General features: G+C 42.9%; 1 protein-coding gene across 1 annotated transcript in view; it reads right to left on the reverse strand.

The window, feature by feature from the left end:
* Window positions 1-14,274: 14,274 nt before the first annotated feature.
* GAN (gigaxonin) overlaps window positions 14,275-19,055 on the reverse strand; it is a 44,499-nt gene continuing 39,718 nt past the window's right edge. The window contains exon 11 of the mRNA XM_087728579.1: window positions 14,275-18,873. Within this exon, the coding sequence (XP_087584705.1) occupies window positions 18,683-18,873 (191 nt within the window). The 3' untranslated portion in view covers window positions 14,275-18,682. The remainder of the gene's footprint in view (window positions 18,874-19,055) is intronic.

The raw sequence follows: 19,055 nt of genomic DNA on the forward strand, positions 1-19,055 counted from the left end.
CATGGCTATGGTGGGGGGGGGGGGGGAGAATCACCTTCGGGGTTTTATTGTTCCTCCTCCTCCTCTGGAATCTGGGGAGTCAGCTGGCCGCGCACGAGACACAAGGAAAACGTTTGGGAGAATTCATTGTGCAGTGAAACCCTGCACACTACACGTTTCAACGGAGGCGCGAGCTCCACAAAGGTGACATTCTCGGCTGTCCTTTTCAATTGCGCAGTTCTGAAATTCCTTGGTGACTGGATGCAAAGAGCCACACGCTCCTAAATTTTCAAACAGGAAACTTGTCCTTGGTGATGTACCTCCTTCCTCTAAACCAGCGGTCACCAACTGGTGATCCGCGAGAAAATTACGGTGGTCTGGAGAAAAATAATTTGCTTTTTTTTATTGCACTAAATCAGGGGTCCTCAAACTAGGGATATGTGCAATTAATGTTTGTGTTGCTGTAAAGAGCCTCCCCCTTTAGGGTCTTTTTGTGCAGCTCGGAGGGGGAGAAGAAATTCTGACTTGGGGTCTGCTTCAGCCTCCTGGTGGGGGGCTTTGGGTAAAGGCTGGAGGGAAGCTCTGCTGGTGGCGAAGAGCCGGAGGGCCCCTTCCAGTGCAGCTGGCTGACCATCTCAGCCCACTGAGCCTCCAGGCACAGGTACCTGGCCTTGCACTCACACAGGTCTTCCTTCTGTTTGGAAAGCCTATGTTCGTAGCCCTCAGTGAGGTGCTTCTGCTGAGCCTCCTTCTCGATCAGATCCAATCTGAACTGAGCTGTTTTGCCAACTTTCTCAGGGTGGCTGCTTAGCTCCAACAACTGCTTCCTGTTGGGGCCCTAAGTAGCCTGGGCGGGCAGGTGAGGAGTAGCTGGGAGGGGAGGAGTGAGTAGAGGCTGACGAGGTACCCCGTGACATGAGGGACATCAAGTTGGCCACACCCACGCAGTCCCATGACCACCTAGCCACGTCCACCCATTCGGTCATTAGGCAGATCATATTAGTGGTCCGCGGGATTTAAAATTATGAATTTAGTGGTCCCTGAGATCTGAAAGGTTGGAGACCCCTGCTCTAAACCTCTTGCCCACAATGGCCTGTCTTTCTTTGTTTAAGCTGAAGTCCAACCTCTCCTATCGCTCCTTCTGGTCCTTTGTGCAATTTGGCCATCCCTTTGTTGCTAATTTGACTTCGGCTAAACTTTCCACTGGGATCTAAGCATGCAAAGAACAGCTGGAGGGGGAAAGTAGAACCTGTTTCCTCCACGAGAACCAAGTTCCATTCCTGAGTTGATGTGACCATGGAGATGTCCTTGTGGCCATCGGAACTCTGGAACTAGTTACAAGGATGAGATTCAAATTTTTTACTACCGGTTCTGTGGGCATGGAGTGGCTTGGTGGGTGTGGCAGGGAAGGATACTGCAAAATCCCCAGTTCCACCCCACCCTCACCAACCTGCTTTCCAGTTCTGTTCTCCTGTGCAGAGCAACAAAAGAAGACCCAGCCGATCAGCTGGGACTCGGGAGGCAGCGAATAGATGGGGGCGGAGCCAGCCAGAAGTGGTACTTAACGGTTCTTCAAACTACTCAAAATTTTTGCTACTGGTTCATCAGTACTGGTCAGAACTGGCTGAATACCACCTCTGAGCTAGTACCTTTTTTTGGGGAGGGGGGCTGCCCTAAATTTGAATGTCCTGAAGGTGCTCTTCCAAAAGGCAACTGGACTTCCTTGCTTTTTTTCTTTGAAAATGTTTTGCTTCTCACCCAAGAAGCTTCTTCAGTTCTAACTTCAGTTGTTAAGTGAATCTTGTTTCCCTGTAGTCTTTGCTTGTCAGGTGATCCCAAAAGTTAGATCACATGACCCCGGGACACTGCAACCGTCCTAACTATGAGTCAGCTGCCAAAAGCCTGAATTTTGATCACATGACCATGGGGATGCTACAACGGTTAAGTGTGAAAAACGTCTGGTCTCCCATCCCGCCCAGGTCCATTGTAACTTCGGTCACTGAATGAACTTTAAGTTGTAAGTTGAGGACTACCTGCATATCAAGCTGGCTCTCAATCATGACATTTTTTTTAAATTTATGGATGAAAGACCCAAATAAAGTTCAGTTGGTCACGGGAGACCTTAAAGCTTGTTTTGAGCTTCACAGCTTTTGAGAAAATTTGAAGATTTCTCTAAGCTCCGTAGATTTTATAAGATTGGTGTTTTCCCTGCTCTTTATTTTGCTACGGGTGAGCTTTTCTAGGCCTAAACAAAATGCAGAAATAAAGGGATAACATTGAGCTTCAGGCTATCAATGTTCCTCCCCAACTCATTGCTGTTTCAAAAAAGCACCTGCATCAATAAACAGATGAGATTTACACAAAAATGGTAGAATTTTCTGAGAAACAGTATCATGTTTTGCCCCAGAATTCTAGGGAAAAAAATCATTATGGGGAAAGAGGTTTCTGCAAAAGAGCTTTGAATATAACTTTGGAAGTTTGGAAAAAGTTCAGTTCTGTGGAAGCTAACTATTATTGGTGTATGTGAAGCTTGATGTAGGAGAAGAGTAGGCAGAGTTAAGCGAGTAATCAGCCTAGAGTCATTAGGTTGCCTCAAAGGTCCAACCCCCCTCCTGAGCCGAGAGCCGAGGTGGCGCAGTGGTTAAATGCAGCACTGCAGGCTACTGCTAGATCAGCAGTTCAGCGGTTCAAAGCTCACCGGCTCAGAGTTGACTCAGCCTTCCATCCTTCCGAGGTGGGTAAAATGAGGACCCAGATTGTTGGGGGCAATATGCTGACTTTCTGTAAACCGCATAGAGAGGGCTGAAAGCCCTATGAAGCGGTATATAAGTCTACTGCTATTGCTATTGCTATTGAATTCTGTTGACCCTTATGTGGCATCAATTTTGTATTGAACCTTAGGTGACTAGATTCTTGTTTATAAGATAAAGGTAAAGGTTCCCCTCAGACAGATGTGCTAGTCGTTCCCAACTCTAGGGGGTGGTGCTCATCTCCATTTCAAAGCCAAATAGCCAGCGCTGTCCAAAGGCTTCTCCATGATCATGTGGCCGGCATGACTAAATGCTGAAGACGCACAGAATGCTGTTACCTTCCCACCAAAGGTAGTCCCTAGTTTTCTACTTGCATTTTTTACATGCTTTCAAACTGCTAGGTTGGCAGAAGCTGGGACAAGCAACGGGAGCTCACTCCGTTATGTGGCACTAGGGATTCGAACCATAGAACTGCCGACTTTTCTAATTGACAAGCTCAGTAGCTTAGCCACTGAGCCACCGTGTCCCTTGTTTATAGGCTTGAGTAATTTAAAAAATATGCTTTTTTATCTTGATTAATTAATCAAAGAATATAATGGTAATAAGCCTACCTTGGGCTTTATTGTTTTCACTACCAAAAAATTACACCTAGATTAGTTCTGAATGTTCATTAAAAATCAATGGCTGAAAAGTTTCAAATCAGAAGTGTCTAACCTTGGCAACTTTAAGACGTATGGACTTCAACTGCATGCTGGCTGGGGAATTCTGGGAGTTGGAAGTACAAAAGTCTCAAAGTTGCCAAGGTTGGACACCCCCTGCTCTAAATCATGGAGCGAAAAACTTTAGGAAAGCTAAACTCATCCTTTCAAAACTCCTTCTGGCTCCCAATACATGCAAATTATTCTTAGCTGGTTCCAAATGGCCAATGTGCATGTTTAAGAGAGAGAGAAACACAGAGAAACTCCCTAACTAGAGATTTCACTCTGTGTTGTGGCCCGCCAACAGAGCTGGCAACCGATTCAGACAGTGAGGCCTTTGGGAAGGAACCTGGGCCAGTCCTGGAAGGCTCTGATGAGGGCTCTGTGTCGGAGGCAGAGATGGGGCCAGGGCCATCTGACAGTTATCAGCTGCATTCAGAGCCAGACATCAGTGAGGCAGACGAACAGCTGGAGCCTGTTCCCAGTGTGCGCATGCGCAAAGTTGCCAGACGGAAGGAACAGCTAAGGAACAAGGGCCGATGTGGGAGTAAGGCCACAGGTGGACAATAAATAGCTCCTCCCAGAAGAAATAAAAGAGGAGTGAAAAGAAGAGACAGTTAGTTGGCTTAATTGGTTCGAAATCGGCCTGGCAGCTCTCCAAGCCAGATAAGGTTTGTGACTGTAAAATTCAACCTTGAAAGACTTTGCTGGATGTAAATGAGAGGAATTCACAGTAACTTAATAAATGAGGTTTTTTTGTCAGAACCAGAAGTCTGCTTCGTGGTTTGTGGAAACGTAGGTCAGAACACTCTGGTAAAATCTGGCCTTCTGGATGAGAGCGAGAGAGTTGCAATAGTTAGTAAGGATTTCAGATTTGGGGAAGAGCCAGTTCTTAGTCCTCTCTCCCAAGAGTCAGTGCCAGAATCTTACCCTTTTTTTTCTAAAAGTATATTCCCCATTCAGTCATTCTTTCTGATAATGTGTATCCAAGTGGATAAAAATAATGTTTGCCCTTACCTTGCAATAATCCTTTGCCCTTTTGTAGAGGCAGAATGCTTTTTTCCAGTCTCCTCCGCTGGTGAAAAAGCTTTGGGTTAAGAATTTGAATTAAGGCTGTCAACCGATCCCAAGGTTTTTTTTTAAAAGATACAATTAATGTGTGGCAACTCCTTGACCACAATTGAGTCCAAAACCTCTGTTGCAAAGCAAGACAGTCGTAAAGCGAGCTTTGCCTTGTTTTACAATCCTTCAGTCCTAGAGGAGATCAACCGTGACTGCTCTTTAGAAGGCCAGATTCTGAAGATGAGACTTAAATACTTTGGCCACCTAATGAGAAGGAAGGACTCCCTGCAGAAGAGCCTCATGCTGGGAAAGATGGAGGGGAAAAGAAGAAGGGGATGGCAGAGAATGAGGTGGCTGGATGGAGTCACCGAAGCAGTAAGTATGACCTTAAATGGACTCCGGAGGATGGCAGAGGACAGGAAGGCCTGGGTCGGACATGACTTCGCAACTAACAACAATGATCTTTCTTGCCAGTGTTATGTGAATCACTGCAGTTGTTAAATCAGTTGCATGGTTCTTAAGTGAGTCTGGCTTCCCCATTGACTTTGCTTGTCAGGAGGTCACAAAAAGTGATCGTGTGACCTCAGGACACTGCAACCATCATAAATGCATGCCAGTTGCCGAGTGTCCAAGTGCTGGTCATGTAAGATATTTTTTTGAGGGCTGTTGTAACTTTGGATGGTCACTAAATGAATGGTTGTAAGTCAAGGACTTACCTGTATAGGGTTTAAGTATTATATATCACGGCCAGGCCTGGCTTTGCTCCATGGAAGTTTCATTCAGTACCACTGTTAGGAATATAATTCTAATGGTTGGGTTGGCAATATATAAATCATGTAACAATGCTGTAACTGTAAATCATACTGTAAAATGTGATCGGTCACTGTTTTCCTCAATCGGCCATAAGAGGGAGCCAGACTGACTGTTAGCTCTCTCTCTGTTTGTTAGATGCTGGGCTGAGTGCCGTGAGCTGTTGTTAAGTTTTGCAACTGTTAGCAAACTTTGAATACTGAACTGATTATATGATACTGGACTATGTTATTTGGATTATTCCTTAACTGAAAGACATTGATGACTGACTTATCCGTGTATGACTTGGACTGTTTGATGGACTCTGATACCTCTATTTCCACAAAAGTAAAAGCCTATTTAAACTGTAGTGTCTCTGTATGCTGGTTTGTGTGTTCTCCAACACAACTCTAACAATGCTTCGCTGAACGTACTGGCTCTCCCAACGGGGAGCTTACTTAACACTGGTTTTGGGCCCAGAGTGTACCAGACGTAGCTAAAGGAGAGTTGGTGTTGATACGCAATACCGTATACAGATAGCTGTTTATTTAGTGATTGTTACTATCCTGGAGAAGATGGCGAGCGACCCATCAGCAAGCCTATCAATGATAACCCGTTTGGATGGAACAAATTATGTTTCCTGGTCTATGAAATGCAGTCTACTCCTGCGTAGGGAAGGTTTGTGGGATGCTGTACAGAATCCACCGGATTGAGTTTGCACACTGCATTTAGTATATTTTGCTTAACAGGAGCACATGCAACCTCTGTGGCATAGCTATGGTGACTTGAGTTCAACAAGACAGTTAACTCAGAAGCAAATAAAGGTTAGGAGCTTAAGGCAGTGTTGGCAAACCTTTTCAGCACTGAGTGCTGAAACAGGTGTGTGTGTGTGTGTGTGTGTGTGTGTGTGTGTGTTGGGAACTGGAAGAGCAGCTGCCCGGCATACATGTGCGCGCGGGAAGATGATTTTCCGGTTAACAGCATGTGCATGCACACCAAAAAACGTGCATGCCGGAAATTGGGAAGAGCAGCCCGCCAGCATGCATACCCGTCCCGGACAGCTCCTCTTCCAGTATTCAGGACTCCTGTGTGCGTGAAGACCAGCTGGCAGGCACGTTGGAACCCAGGAAGGGTGATAGCTCACATGCCCGGAGAGAGATGGCTCTGCATGCCACTTCCGGCACTCATGGCATAGCTTCGCCATCACGGGCTTACGGTATAGTGTGTGAAGGGTCTGTGGTGCTCTCTGAGCTTGGTTGCTTTCTTGCAGATGTTTCATTACCCAAACTAAGTAACATCGTCGGTGCTAGAAGGCAGTGGGATTTGCAGGGAGAGGGAGGAAGAGCAGGAGGATTAGGATTCTGGGGTTCTTGGTGCTCTCTGAGCTTGCTTGTTGTCTTGCAGATGTTTCATTACCAAACTAGGTAACATCATCAGTTCTAGAATGCAGTGGAATTTGCAGGACGGAGGATGATGATGATTATGGGGTCCTTGGTGCTCTTTGAGCTTTGCAGACGTTTCATTGCTCAAACTAGGTAACATCATCAGTGCTAGTGGATATTGCATTGGGTAATGAAACGTCTGCAAGAAAACCATCAAGCTGAGAGAGCACCAAGGACCCCTCATTTCAACCCTCAGCTACAGATACATTCTCCTTTGTTGGCACCACAAGTGGTATCAATCAGGATCCAATGGATTCGGCCTTTAGGAGATTGAGTAGGAGGTTACTTTCGGAGCCTAAACCAGGCGTCACCAAACTTTCGGACCTCAGGAACCACTAAATTCATCATTTTAAATCCGATATGAATTAGTGACAGGATGGGGTCCTTCAGGCACTTAGCTTGGCCGCCTATTAGTGGAGAGAAGCACCCGGAGTCAACCCAAGGTTTGCTGTCCATTGCAGCTAGGAATCTCAAATACGGCCAAGAATGAATGTTTGTCTTGTAGCCAGCCCGGGTGCTTGATCGGCCCCCTGAAAACTCTGTCTTTTGAGGAGCCTGGCTGAAGTTACGCCCACTGCTCACTGAGGCGTCCGGATTCCCAGGGAGGGAGGGAAGGGTTGGAGCTACTAAACAGGCAGCCAAGCTAAGTGCCTGAAGGACCCCACCCCGTCAGCGAGCGGGAGTAATTGCTTTGGCGGGCCGTAATCGGCCCAGGGTCCGTAGTTTGAGGATCCCTGATTTAGTGCCATATAAAAAATGCCAAAAATTTTCTGTGGACCACCAAAATTTTCTTGCGGACCACCAGTGGTCTATGGACCACCACTTGGTGACTGCTGCTCTAAACCACCACTTGGCAAACACTGAACTGACCTTTAACAACAGAGATGGCGATTATCTCTACACTCAATTACTCTTGTAGCTTGTAGTCCCAATCGGGCAGGCTGTTGTAAACATCCCATTTATCTCCATTCCCTATTTAGTTTCCATGTCACCCTTTTGTTAGCAAATAAATATAAGGAAAGCTTTCATGCCAGAGACAGTATATGTATGCAACCATAAAGTGTTTATTTGGTTAGTTCATTAACCATCTGTAAGACAGTTCAGTTTTGGTCTGCATCCTTCTATAAAAGAGTTCAAGTTTTCAAGAAACCTCCAATACATACAGCAAAATAAAATGACAGCACACATTTCAGACCAAAATACAAGACTTTGCCTTATGTTTTATAAAACCCGGTCAATTCAAACTACATTAAAAAAAAAAAAGGTAACAGAGCTTTCAGTTATCCTTAATACAATATTTTGCCAGAGTTTGCACTGTGGCCACAAAGCCCGTAGTAGAGCACAATCTATGTGCTTTAAATTAAAACAAATACAAACACCCTTTTATGTACCCAACATTATACTGAACATGTAAACTTCAAAAGGACACCAATGAAAGAGAGAGAGAGAGAAAGAGAGGAGATCTTAAACTGCCCGTATGCAACATTTTCCACGAAAAGCAGCAGACAGGCGAGGCTTAAGGCATGTGAAATTATCCGAAAGCATTACAGAGTCACATAAAGTGGTCTGACAGTTGAAGGCTCCAATTTGGACACAGATATTATACGCTCTTCTACTAGTGAAGAAAGACTCAAATCTCTGGAGTGTAAATACGCTGGAGAGGGTAGGAAGAGTAGAGATGCCAGTGGTAGGTATCTAAAACCGAAACTTCTTCTCTTTAGCAATTCTCACAATGTGAAGATTTCAATGTGGTTACAGTACGGAATTTCTCACTCCCACTCTAAATTCTTGGACCAATTCGCTTATCCATTTGTTTTGCAACTTTGTTTTTTTTTAAATGAAAGGAAAGAAAGCATGTATATGTGGCTGAAGAGAGTCTATCTTTACTCTGCAAAGTGGAAAGATGGTATCAGGCCATTTCCTCTATGCTGTCAATCATGCAATTGACAGCCCTGAAGATTTATCGCTGTCTACATGTCCATAGCTTTGGCCATTGCTTGTCAATGAATAAATAAATAAAAGCTCAACGGGATTTCTCAAGAGTTTCCCCCCTTTTTAAATTAACAACCACTATTAAACACTTGGAAAAGAAATACAAAGAGCACTGAGAGCACAACTTAACACATATTAATATCATTTGTTTTATTGCAAGGCCCAGTTTTCACTCCTCCATCACAAAGTGCTATTCAAATTGCACTTCTTTTTTTCTTCAAATACAACCACAGAAGTTAGCATGCAGGGCAATCAAACAAGCTCCTTAACTGTTCCTAAAATCAAAATCTATGCAAACTAGGAAGAGATCTGGAATCTCTTAAAGCTAGAACACAGAAAAACAAGTCTACTGCACAATATTGAATTTGTTCAAATGCCATAAATGGGGGACCACAGAGACCTGTTTCAAGAGACACTTAAAGTGCAAAGGATAAACAATAAATAGAAAAAGGAAACAACATTGCAGCTTTCTACCAACAGGTTTGATGAAATGTTTTTTTTTTACATGGTTTTTGTGTACAGATGTTTCCTAAGTCCAACACTAGGTATAATCTTGGGTACCTTTAATTTAAAAATGAAATCTTGGGTACCTTTAATTTAAAAATGAAAGACTGAAAAATGTGGGGGAAGCTTCAACCTGAATCTTAGGAAAGTCAAAATAGACAGGTTATACTTTCCACTTCAGGATTCGCTTCGAGTAACACAATTTCCTGCTGGCATGGTTAGGAGTTAGCTTGGATTGATGCTTGGACAACATCTGTTTGATGTTATAAATGGGCTTAAAAGGATGGAGACGGATTGGTTTATTTCATTTATTTGATTTTGGAGGCTGCCCGCTTCCACCTCAACATATAACACAAGTAGATAAAAATTAATCCGCTCCCCCACAATGACAAAACAGTATGTGTTGAGCCCTCTTAAGGTTAAAATATGACATCTGAACAAATCCGGTTGACCGAGTTTATAATGCAAAAGCGATTTTAGAGGTCTAGTTAGTACCACTTAGCATGTTCCATATGTTTTACAGAAGACTGTGAATATAAAAGTATTTTATTATTGGCAATCTACAGGTCTTAATATTGTGAACTCTCTAATGGCACTGCGCAAACAATTTCAGGTAAATTTGCATGGTGTGTTTTAAAGTCACCTTTCGATCTGATTCTCATGTTAATCTTCTGATTATCTGGCTTCCAATTTCAGTAAACCTAGTGGAATTCACAAGCTCACTGAAACTGGGCACAAATCAACAGATGATATGTACAGTGTACACGGGATTTTTTTTAACACTTAGTGCACTATTTCAGTTTCTGATTCCCATGTTTTAATGACCCTGGATATTTCATGTTAACCCTTAAGGTAACAATTAGAACAACATGGAGAAATAAGTCTTCTGAAATTCAGCAGTTCAACTGTAAAACTTCCAATGGGTGGGAAGTGTATTTTCCCGTGAAGTTGAGTCAGAGATCGAATGGTTAACGATTGTTTTCTTTTTTTAGATGGCTAGGCTATGAATCTCTCTTTCCCAATGGGAAAAGCATCTCACATTAGCTGTTCACTTTTGAGAGAAGGCTGATGCTATTAACTCTCCAGAACAGATGAGTAAAGGGCTTGACCCCAACAGACAGAGATCCAGGCAAAATGTATAGTGTTGGAAAATAGTTGTGTTTTCCTTTTTTTTTTTTTTTTTGCCCATTATACCTGCATGAGTCTAGCCAAAGAGCATTATTGTTTTTTTGAAAAACACCCATATAAAGTAAAAAAAACAACCCTCTGCGATTATACTGCTTACATCACGCTAATCGATATTCTGTGCTTCCTTTAGAAAGGCCCCTTGGAGAAAAGTATAAAAATTGTATGCTTCTTTAAATAAATGTGTGGTTCTATTAATAAAACACTGTGGCTATGTTGGAAGTATAAGAAACATCTCATTACACTTTCTGGCTTGGCTACACCTCAACAAGTCGATATAATGCTTAAAATCTAGCCCTGAATTCATTGCGTGTTTAATTAAAAACAACAACAACAGCACAACTTTATCTGGAGCCTTCCTAAAGATGGCTGTGAACACAATTAAAGATCAGATGTGTTTGAGCCCCGTTAAAAGCAGAATAGCCATGACCTTGTTTGAAAACAGCATCCTTCCATTTATTTGGACAAATCACAGATGCGTACACATTACTCCAGATGCCTTTTTTTAATTTAAGAAAGAATTAAATGAATTTCACTGTTGCTAAGTGGGAAAAAACCAGTTAACATGACCAACAGCGTGGAAAACTCACCCCAAAATGTTATGAGGCAAGCAAGACCAGAAATTTTTGCACGCAGAAAAAAGTAGCTAGTAGCTCCCCCCACCCCTTTAAACCTTTTAGCTCATAATGGCCCTTCAAACTTGGCAACTCTTAAGACTTGTGGACTTCAGCTCCCAGAATTCAAGGCTGGCTGAGGAGTTCTGGGAATTGAAGTCTTAAAGTTGCTAAGTTTGGAGACCTCCGGCCTAAATAAATAAAAATTAAGTCCCTTTGAAGACTGGGTGTTTTGATCAGATGCTGGAGTTTGACAAGAGACAGCAAGAAATAAACGCAACGATGCAAGCACCACTGACTGCTTTCGTCTATGCATAGAGAGTTGGTCAATTAGCGCAAGGGGTCAAGAGAAGGTCCAGGGATTCTGCCCTCTCCCTTATGTAGACTCTTCCCCAAACTTCACCCTGTCTGGCCATGGTTGCATAGTTGTGGAGGCAAACACGAGTTTGCCAAGGAAGCTGCAAAAAGGCATCCATCAACTGACTCATTTCTTTGTTGCAGAAGAAATATTCTTGCAATCGTTTTGCCTGTAGCGGATTCTGATAAAAATGGGGGGACGGCTATTGACTTGAAGTTGCCATAAAGCCTACTACTACACATACGCACACACCAGGGTAGAACTCAGAATTGAGCAATTAGGAATCTGAAAACGTGCTGATGAAAAGGAAGGGAAGAGGGAGGGAATGAGAGGTTGCCCAACAAACAAAAGGGAACCCCTTTTGATGGCCTTTCTGACAGCAGGCCAACTGGGAGCCCAGATCTAAAGGATAAATACAGGTAGTGCTCAACTGACTATTCACTTAATGACCATTCGAAGTTAGGAGTGTGCTGAAGAGAGTGGCTTATGGCTGGCCCTCACCGTCGCGTGATCAAAATTTGGGGCACTTGGCAACCAGCGTGTCCTGGGGGTGTGTGGACTGTGGAGGATGTCCCATGACTTCCATTTTACACCCTTTCTAGGAGGTGCGGGGGTGGGTGGGGTGGGGCTTCCGACAAGCAAAGTCAATGGGGGAAGCCAGATTTGTTTAACAACGACATGAATCACTTAACGACCATGGTCAGGGCACCTGGCATCAAGCAGAACAAAAGACGAAGTAATTATACTCAACGCAAAGTTTAGCTTTGCATTTATGCTGATTATTCCTCTTTAATCTGCATGCTATTTTTTTATCTTTTTTTTTGGCCACAGTTACCTATTCAAATTCAAGGGTAAAAAAACTTACGGGCCATTGATATTGTTTTCAACTACGGTTCAATCTATGTCCTCGGGCTTACAGCATAGTTACAACAACATTAGTAATATTACAAGTGGTAGAGCGATACCTATTGTACTTTATAGCTTGCAAATATTTAAAAGCAAAACATTTTCTCAAGAGTGAACCTTTAGTGAGAACATAAAAATAGAAGCTATGTTTTACATTTATAATCTATCAGTTTCAAATCTACTGATCATGTAATGGAGTGATTTTCTTTCTCTAAAAGGGTTATACGTTAAAGACTGCAGGACAGGATCAGCATCCAACTGACCAGGGACAAATTAAAATAATAGCCAAATGTCAAATTTCTTGTTTTCCTACTTTCTTTACAAACTTTTTACTGTATTTCATTAGTTAGTAGGCAATCCTCTCCGACCTAATAGGCAGCAGGTGGCAATGACATTTTAAGGATTAAAAACAATTTCTAATACATTTAATTAATCTGATTATATTCAGCTCAATGAAGACATTTTTTATCTCCATTCACTTGGGGAACCCCCCTTTCTGTTCAAGTCGTATTAGGCACTTGGGTGGTTTAGTTAATTCTAGCAGTTCAATACTTATTTTCTTTATCATACAGTAAGTGACTAGACTTAGAGCAAAAAAAACCCATCTAACCTCAAACAAATTTCAAACTTATTCCATAGTAGCAGAACTTGGTAGCTCATAGATCCTTGATGGCAAAGCTATGGCATGCGTGCTCAAAGTGGCGTCCGAAGCCTTGTCGCCCGGCACACGTGGCCTTGCCTGTTTGTCTTCTGGGTTACTTGCGCACATGTGCGTCTGACAACAATCAGCTGTCCTTCGCGTGCGTGGCAGTGCTAAAAAACAAAAACCCAGTGTGCACATGCACACCAGCCAGCTGATCATCGGGCATGCATGCGCGTTAGAACCCAGAAGTTTGGCCCTGACGAGCGCACGGACGACGGTTCCGTGCAAACCTTTTGACACTCGGTGCAGAAAAGGTTTGCCATCACGGTCACAGACTGTTTCAATGAGCTGATATTATGAAGAACCCGGAGTCTAGGTGGTGCCTTAGAAATAAACCATGAATGATGGCTACTAAAATGCATCCTTCAGGAAAAACAAAGAGAAAGACAGCAACGTGAGGTTGGCTCTGTCCATTTCACATTCAGAATACAGTACATACGTTCCTGACCTTAAATGAGAACAGAATTCGAATACATTCAGATTTTAAAGCAGAATGACAGAACAAACTAAAGGAAACCAACAGATGTGCTTTGAAAGCTATCCTTCCACAGCTAAGGGAGGTGGGTAGTGTTGCAAATCTATACAAAGAGTGCTGCAGAAACATTGGAAAAATGCAGTTTTAGCCGTAAACCTTTGAAAGTGGTGAAAAGGGAGAAAGGGAAGCTAGTAAAAGACACAAGCGGGTTATAACATATAGTAGCAACTCCATCTGATCTCCGACTCTGGTGTCCTTAGACACAGCCAGTATCTCAGACTGAGACTCAACCATCTATTCATCGAATAAAACAGAATAATACAACAAGCAATGCATATTGGCAGTTGGCCATTCTGGGCTGCCGTTCTCTGCCACCCTTTCTAACGGGAACTACACACGGTTCCTAACAACCAAGAATTACTTGCAATGATTGCAACAATCACTCATGGCATGTATGGTTGTCCTGCCCTGAGCAGAGGCAATCCTGAGAGCAAGCGCGGACGCCATCTTTCCTAAGCCTTATGCCGTTTGACTTGCCCTAAGAGCCCTCTTGAAATAAAAAGGGACAGTTTAAACTCATTATTCATTTCCAAGGATGGCATTGTTGACAACCCAAGGGACAGGACTGCCCAGGTAGTGTGGTCGTCCCAAGGCAATTTTAGACTCGGAATTAAGACAAAGGAGAAGAGCGTGCGCAGCTATCGTTTAAACCAGTGGTTCCCAAACTTGGCAACTTTAAGACTTGTGGACTTCAACTCCCAGAATACTCCAGCCAGCTCTGCTCTGCTGGCTGGAGAATTCTGGCAGTTGAAGTCCACAAGTCTTAAAGTTGCCAAGTTTGGGAACCATTGGTTTAAACAGCTTTGCAGTATCCCTTCCATATTGCAATATCCCTGCACTTTGATGAGTTAGCAGCACCTGTGTTGAAAAAGAACCACAAATAAATAAATAAAAATGGCACTCGCTGCAAGTTTTTATTACTGGAATGCGTGACAAACACCAGCACTGTGATTGTGAAAACTATTGAGGTAACTGTGGAAGAGAGTAAGATGCATTAAATGAACAAATCTTCGCGTTTGAAGCTAGGGATGCGGTTTTAATTGTTCAGAGCGCAAACACAATCAGGACAGGGAGGTGCTTTCCGCCACTACGAATGCTCGTTTTTTAAAAAAAACAAAATTAATGTTTGACTATCGTAAACCAGACATTGAGAGCCAGGTTCAAAATGCCTCATTAATCTTTCAAAACTTTGAAAAGCAGTTTGCCAAAGGTAGACAAACAGTTGCTATTGGGGTTGCCAAATATACGAATGGCAATACACCCTGAAATAAAATATAAACAGCTGCTCTCCAAGCTACTAGTGGTAGCCTAGGCCTAGCATTACAGTACTTGCAAAAGTAAGTGTAAGTGTGTATGTGTGTACACACTCAGAAGAAAAAAAAAACCCACAGGATTTTCAAAGGGTAAAACTAAACTCAGCAAACAATTTATAAACTTGTATTGAGGAGAAAACTTTCCTGTCTGCTTTTCTCTAATTACTTCTCCCCCAGCAGAAATGCAGATACAGAACTGATTTGGGGAGGGGAGGGGGGAGATCTCTTCCTTTTAAATCCTCATGAGAAATCTGCTAGGTAAAAGTGAGGCAGCAGCAACCTGTTTTCGAGACGCAGATTGACTGATATCTAATTTGGCTGAAAGACCACAAGTCAGACTGATGGGAATCCCACTGAATCATGGCACAACTTTTCTCTATGAATGGCAATGTTGGCCAAAGCCAGTAAATGAATCAGGCTAACCGAATATATTTGTCCGACAGAATTTTCTCTATGGAAAGAGTTTTAGCTCCTAGAAAAGCACCAATTTAATTTGTTTTGGGATGCCATTTATCATTTATGCGACTATCAGTCGCATTTTAACTTTTTCCCAACCAGCCCTCTGTAGCCATTAGTGCAGTGCTATTATTATTTTTCTGCAGCTTAAGCAGTGTAAATTACTTCCCATGCAAAAACTCAAAAGCTGGCTTCTAAGAGAAAAAGAAATGGAAACACTCTGCAATGGCAGATCTCCTTACTGTACTTGTTTGGTTAGCGAGGAAATTGCATTTAATATTTTGAATTCTCAAGGAAAGCAAGAAAAGATCCTTCCTAATGTCATTCGGTACGGGATCTTGTTTTATAGGTACACCCGGGTAACAATCCCTTGCAAGAATTAGGAGAGAGTTTGCATGGGAAAAGAGAAGAGAGCTTTGAGTCAAAGGAATAATAATATAAAGCTAGCTTCTCCATCTGCTCTTGCTGAGGGCTTCCAATGGATGGGAGACAATTAAAAATTATTAAACTTAAAAATGGCAGATTTGAAAACACAGCATTTCCCATCCCAAAAAGAGAAACTGCCAATAAAAAGGAGAAACCGAATACTGTCTGGGTGAGCACCAACATTTAGCTCACTTCTGCAAACTGAGCAGGTGGCACAAATGCTTCTCCTTTTCTTGTTCCTTTTATGCTTTCCAATCCATTGTTCTTATTTTGCTCCCATCGGAATGGAATCATACTGGAGGGAATCCCAAGGAAAGACAATTAATGAAGATCCCAACTGGATGATTCTCTTATGTTTTGGATATTAGAAGATCAAGAGATAAAAGAGAATATTTGTGTAGCTCAGGGTGGGAAGGAAGGGTCCTTGGTGCTCTCTGAGCTTGGCTGTTTTGTTGCAGACACTCCATGGCCCAACTAAGTAATGTCATCAATGCTAGTAGGGAGTGGTGGTCCCTCTCAAGATATATTCTGGTGGCTTACCCTGTCAAGTGTTGGTGAGGGCGATCTCAGAAGTTCTTTGGTTGGATTGTTTACTGTTGATTTATCTGGCAAGTTCCTTGATTGGGGTATTGTTTACTTCCATTGTTTAAATCAAGAGAGCCAGAAGAAACTCAAGGGAAACCTTGAAGAGTGTCCTTTGCCTTAAATTGCCAGGTAAAGTGGCTGGGGATTGTAAGGAGGGAAAATAGCTGACTACTAAGAAAAGGACCCTTATTCCACTAAGACAAAGTGACTTGAGGATAGGGGAGTCCAACCTTGGCAACTTTAAGACTCGTGGACTTCAACTCCCAGAATTTCCAGCATGAGCCTTAAAGTTGCCAAAACTGGACTCCCCTGCTGTAGAAGAAGGTGGAGGAGTGCTCCAAGGAGCAGCTTCTCAAACTTTCCAAAATACTTCTGACGTCGGAAAAAAGCAAAATTTGGGGAACACTATTCGCGGCCACGGTGAGCTAAACGTCTATCTTTTATCTAATGTGTTGACTTTTTAAAGGAAGAAGAAGATCCAGCTAACGCACGGAGAACATGGTAAGAATGCACGTCTGATGTGAAAACAAGCCCTCCACAATTGGATTGTTGTAGGTCTGTTAGTAGACCTACGAAGGGATGCATAGCAGATCTTTTCTCGCAAGAGAAACAAAACTTTAAAATGTGCTTAGGATTCGATTTTTAACTCCAGATGTTATAGTCTTAGTGTTGTATACCGATGACAGCCCTCCTGTCAAAATATGGGCTTTCTAACAGAAAGGCCCACAATCTGGAGGTCTACATTCCTCCTCCAGAACGTGGAGGAATGGGGACTTTCACATTATGGAACCACAAGTGCTGAAACCCCAACCTTCGAGGGCACGAAGGATGATGGGAGCGGTAGTTCAGAAACATACGGCAGCCCTGAGATGTGCTCTGAGAACATCCACAGAAATTACACTGGTTCACATTACTGTAAACATCTGGCCAAATAATCTGCATTGCTGGGCACACACGTACAACGGAAAACAATGCCATTACAGGGAACAGCGCCATTTCCAGAATCTGGAGTGCAAGAACATGGGAGTATTTCAATGGTGTGACTCCTCCCCCCGCTTTTTTTGCTTTTAGTTTATAGAGCTTCATTAACAAGATAACAAAATAACGCTTAAGTAGAAAGGTAAACAGTAGTGTGACTAACAAATTATCTGTAGTCTAATTAAATATTAATATTTATGATCAAAAAATAAAACGTATAAAACGGAAAATAAAAATAAAACCTTCACTGTAGTAGTATTAACAATATTCAGCACAAGTTTCTGAGAAAGAGGTAATTTTTACACCACCAACGTTGGATCCCCATATAATTCTCCAGACAGTGTCTGAAATGTATTAATAATTTCACCGCCCCCTCTCCCACTTTACAAGATTAAAAAAAAATAGTTATCTTCTGCACCTTTCATCCCTAATACAGCCGTTTAGGAATATATATATTTATTCCTGGAACGTTGCAGCATTGTTTATTCATCAGGTTTATCTTGTATTATCTTATATTTATCTTAAATTATTAAGTTATCTTGTATCACACCTCCTTGTATTATCGCTCTTCCGCTCCCCCCCCTCCTACCCTAAATATGGGCTACCTGCCCCATTCATAATAAAGTATGGCACTTCTGAAATTCATCCTCACCCACCTCATTGAGATCTGCTCCTGAAGTCCACAACAGCTTCAAGGAGAACCACAAATAATAAAGATTTACAGTATAATAATAATATTTAGTTCCCTTTTTTAACACAACGCTGGGCTTGGTTTTAGAGATTAAGTCCATTGCACTAAAAAAAAAATCCTAGGAATTAAAAAAGTGTGAACGATGGCTTTACGTGTCATTCTGTCCTTCCGGGGCAAAGAATTGCAAAGAAAACGGTGAAAATAAAAGTCCACCTGCCCGTTTTCTCCTCCCAGTGGATCTTACAAAAAAAAGTCTCTTTTGGCATCACACAGAGAGAGAGAGAGAGAGAGATCGATTTTCATTCAGTAGATCTCCTGCCAGCTGGGCTTCCTTAGATCAGCCCAGCATTGTAACTCGTAACCATTCCCCCCTCGGTGAAAACACATCCTGCAGATGCGGCCCATTTTCCGCAGGTTTTATTTTTACACTACTGTTCTTCTTTGGACGCCCAGGGACAGCCGCAGCCGCAGGGCTGAGCATGTCTAAGTAACGTGACCTCTTCCATTTTTCTACCGTGAGTTGCTCCAGAGACAGGCTGAGGCTTAAGCGTTTCGAGCAACGAAAGAAAAGTTAGAACGGTTATCATACCAAAGCCGAGTATACGGTTTAAACGTCTGCTTGCAGGACGTTGGCTTCTCCGTTTTATATAAAGCGATTATTAGTACAACGGGCGTTCCCGGGCGCGCCTCTTCCCGGCCGCTGCGTTGAAGGACGGTCAAGGAGAAGGGACGCGGGCGCGGACGGAGAGGAGCAGCCCCTGCTGGAGTTGGAGGCGGAAGAGTTTGCAGTTGGCGATGCGCAAAGCGGCACATCCGGTGTGGCGAAGGTAGGATGGGAAGAGAGGTTTCGTCGGGTGCCACGTTCCTGTGCTTCTTCGGAATTCCCGAACGTAATCGTAACTGGTACCTATCGGACAGCAGGGTTAATTTTGGGAAGTTGGAGGAGCAGCTTTGAAAACGATAAAGCCAAACTGAACTCAACAGCGAGGCATGCAGTAAAAGAAGCATTCGTCATCTTTTAGAAAAGGAAGCCATAGATGTAGATAAAAATGAACAACTAATTCCCTCAGCGCTGTCTTAGGCCTAAAA

This window comes from Thamnophis sirtalis, unplaced genomic scaffold, assembly GCF_051295495.1.
Source record: "Thamnophis sirtalis isolate CommonGarterSnake01/CBP01778 unplaced genomic scaffold, rThaSir2_p1.2 scaffold_14, whole genome shotgun sequence".
NCBI lineage: Eukaryota > Metazoa > Chordata > Lepidosauria > Squamata > Natricidae > Thamnophis > Thamnophis sirtalis.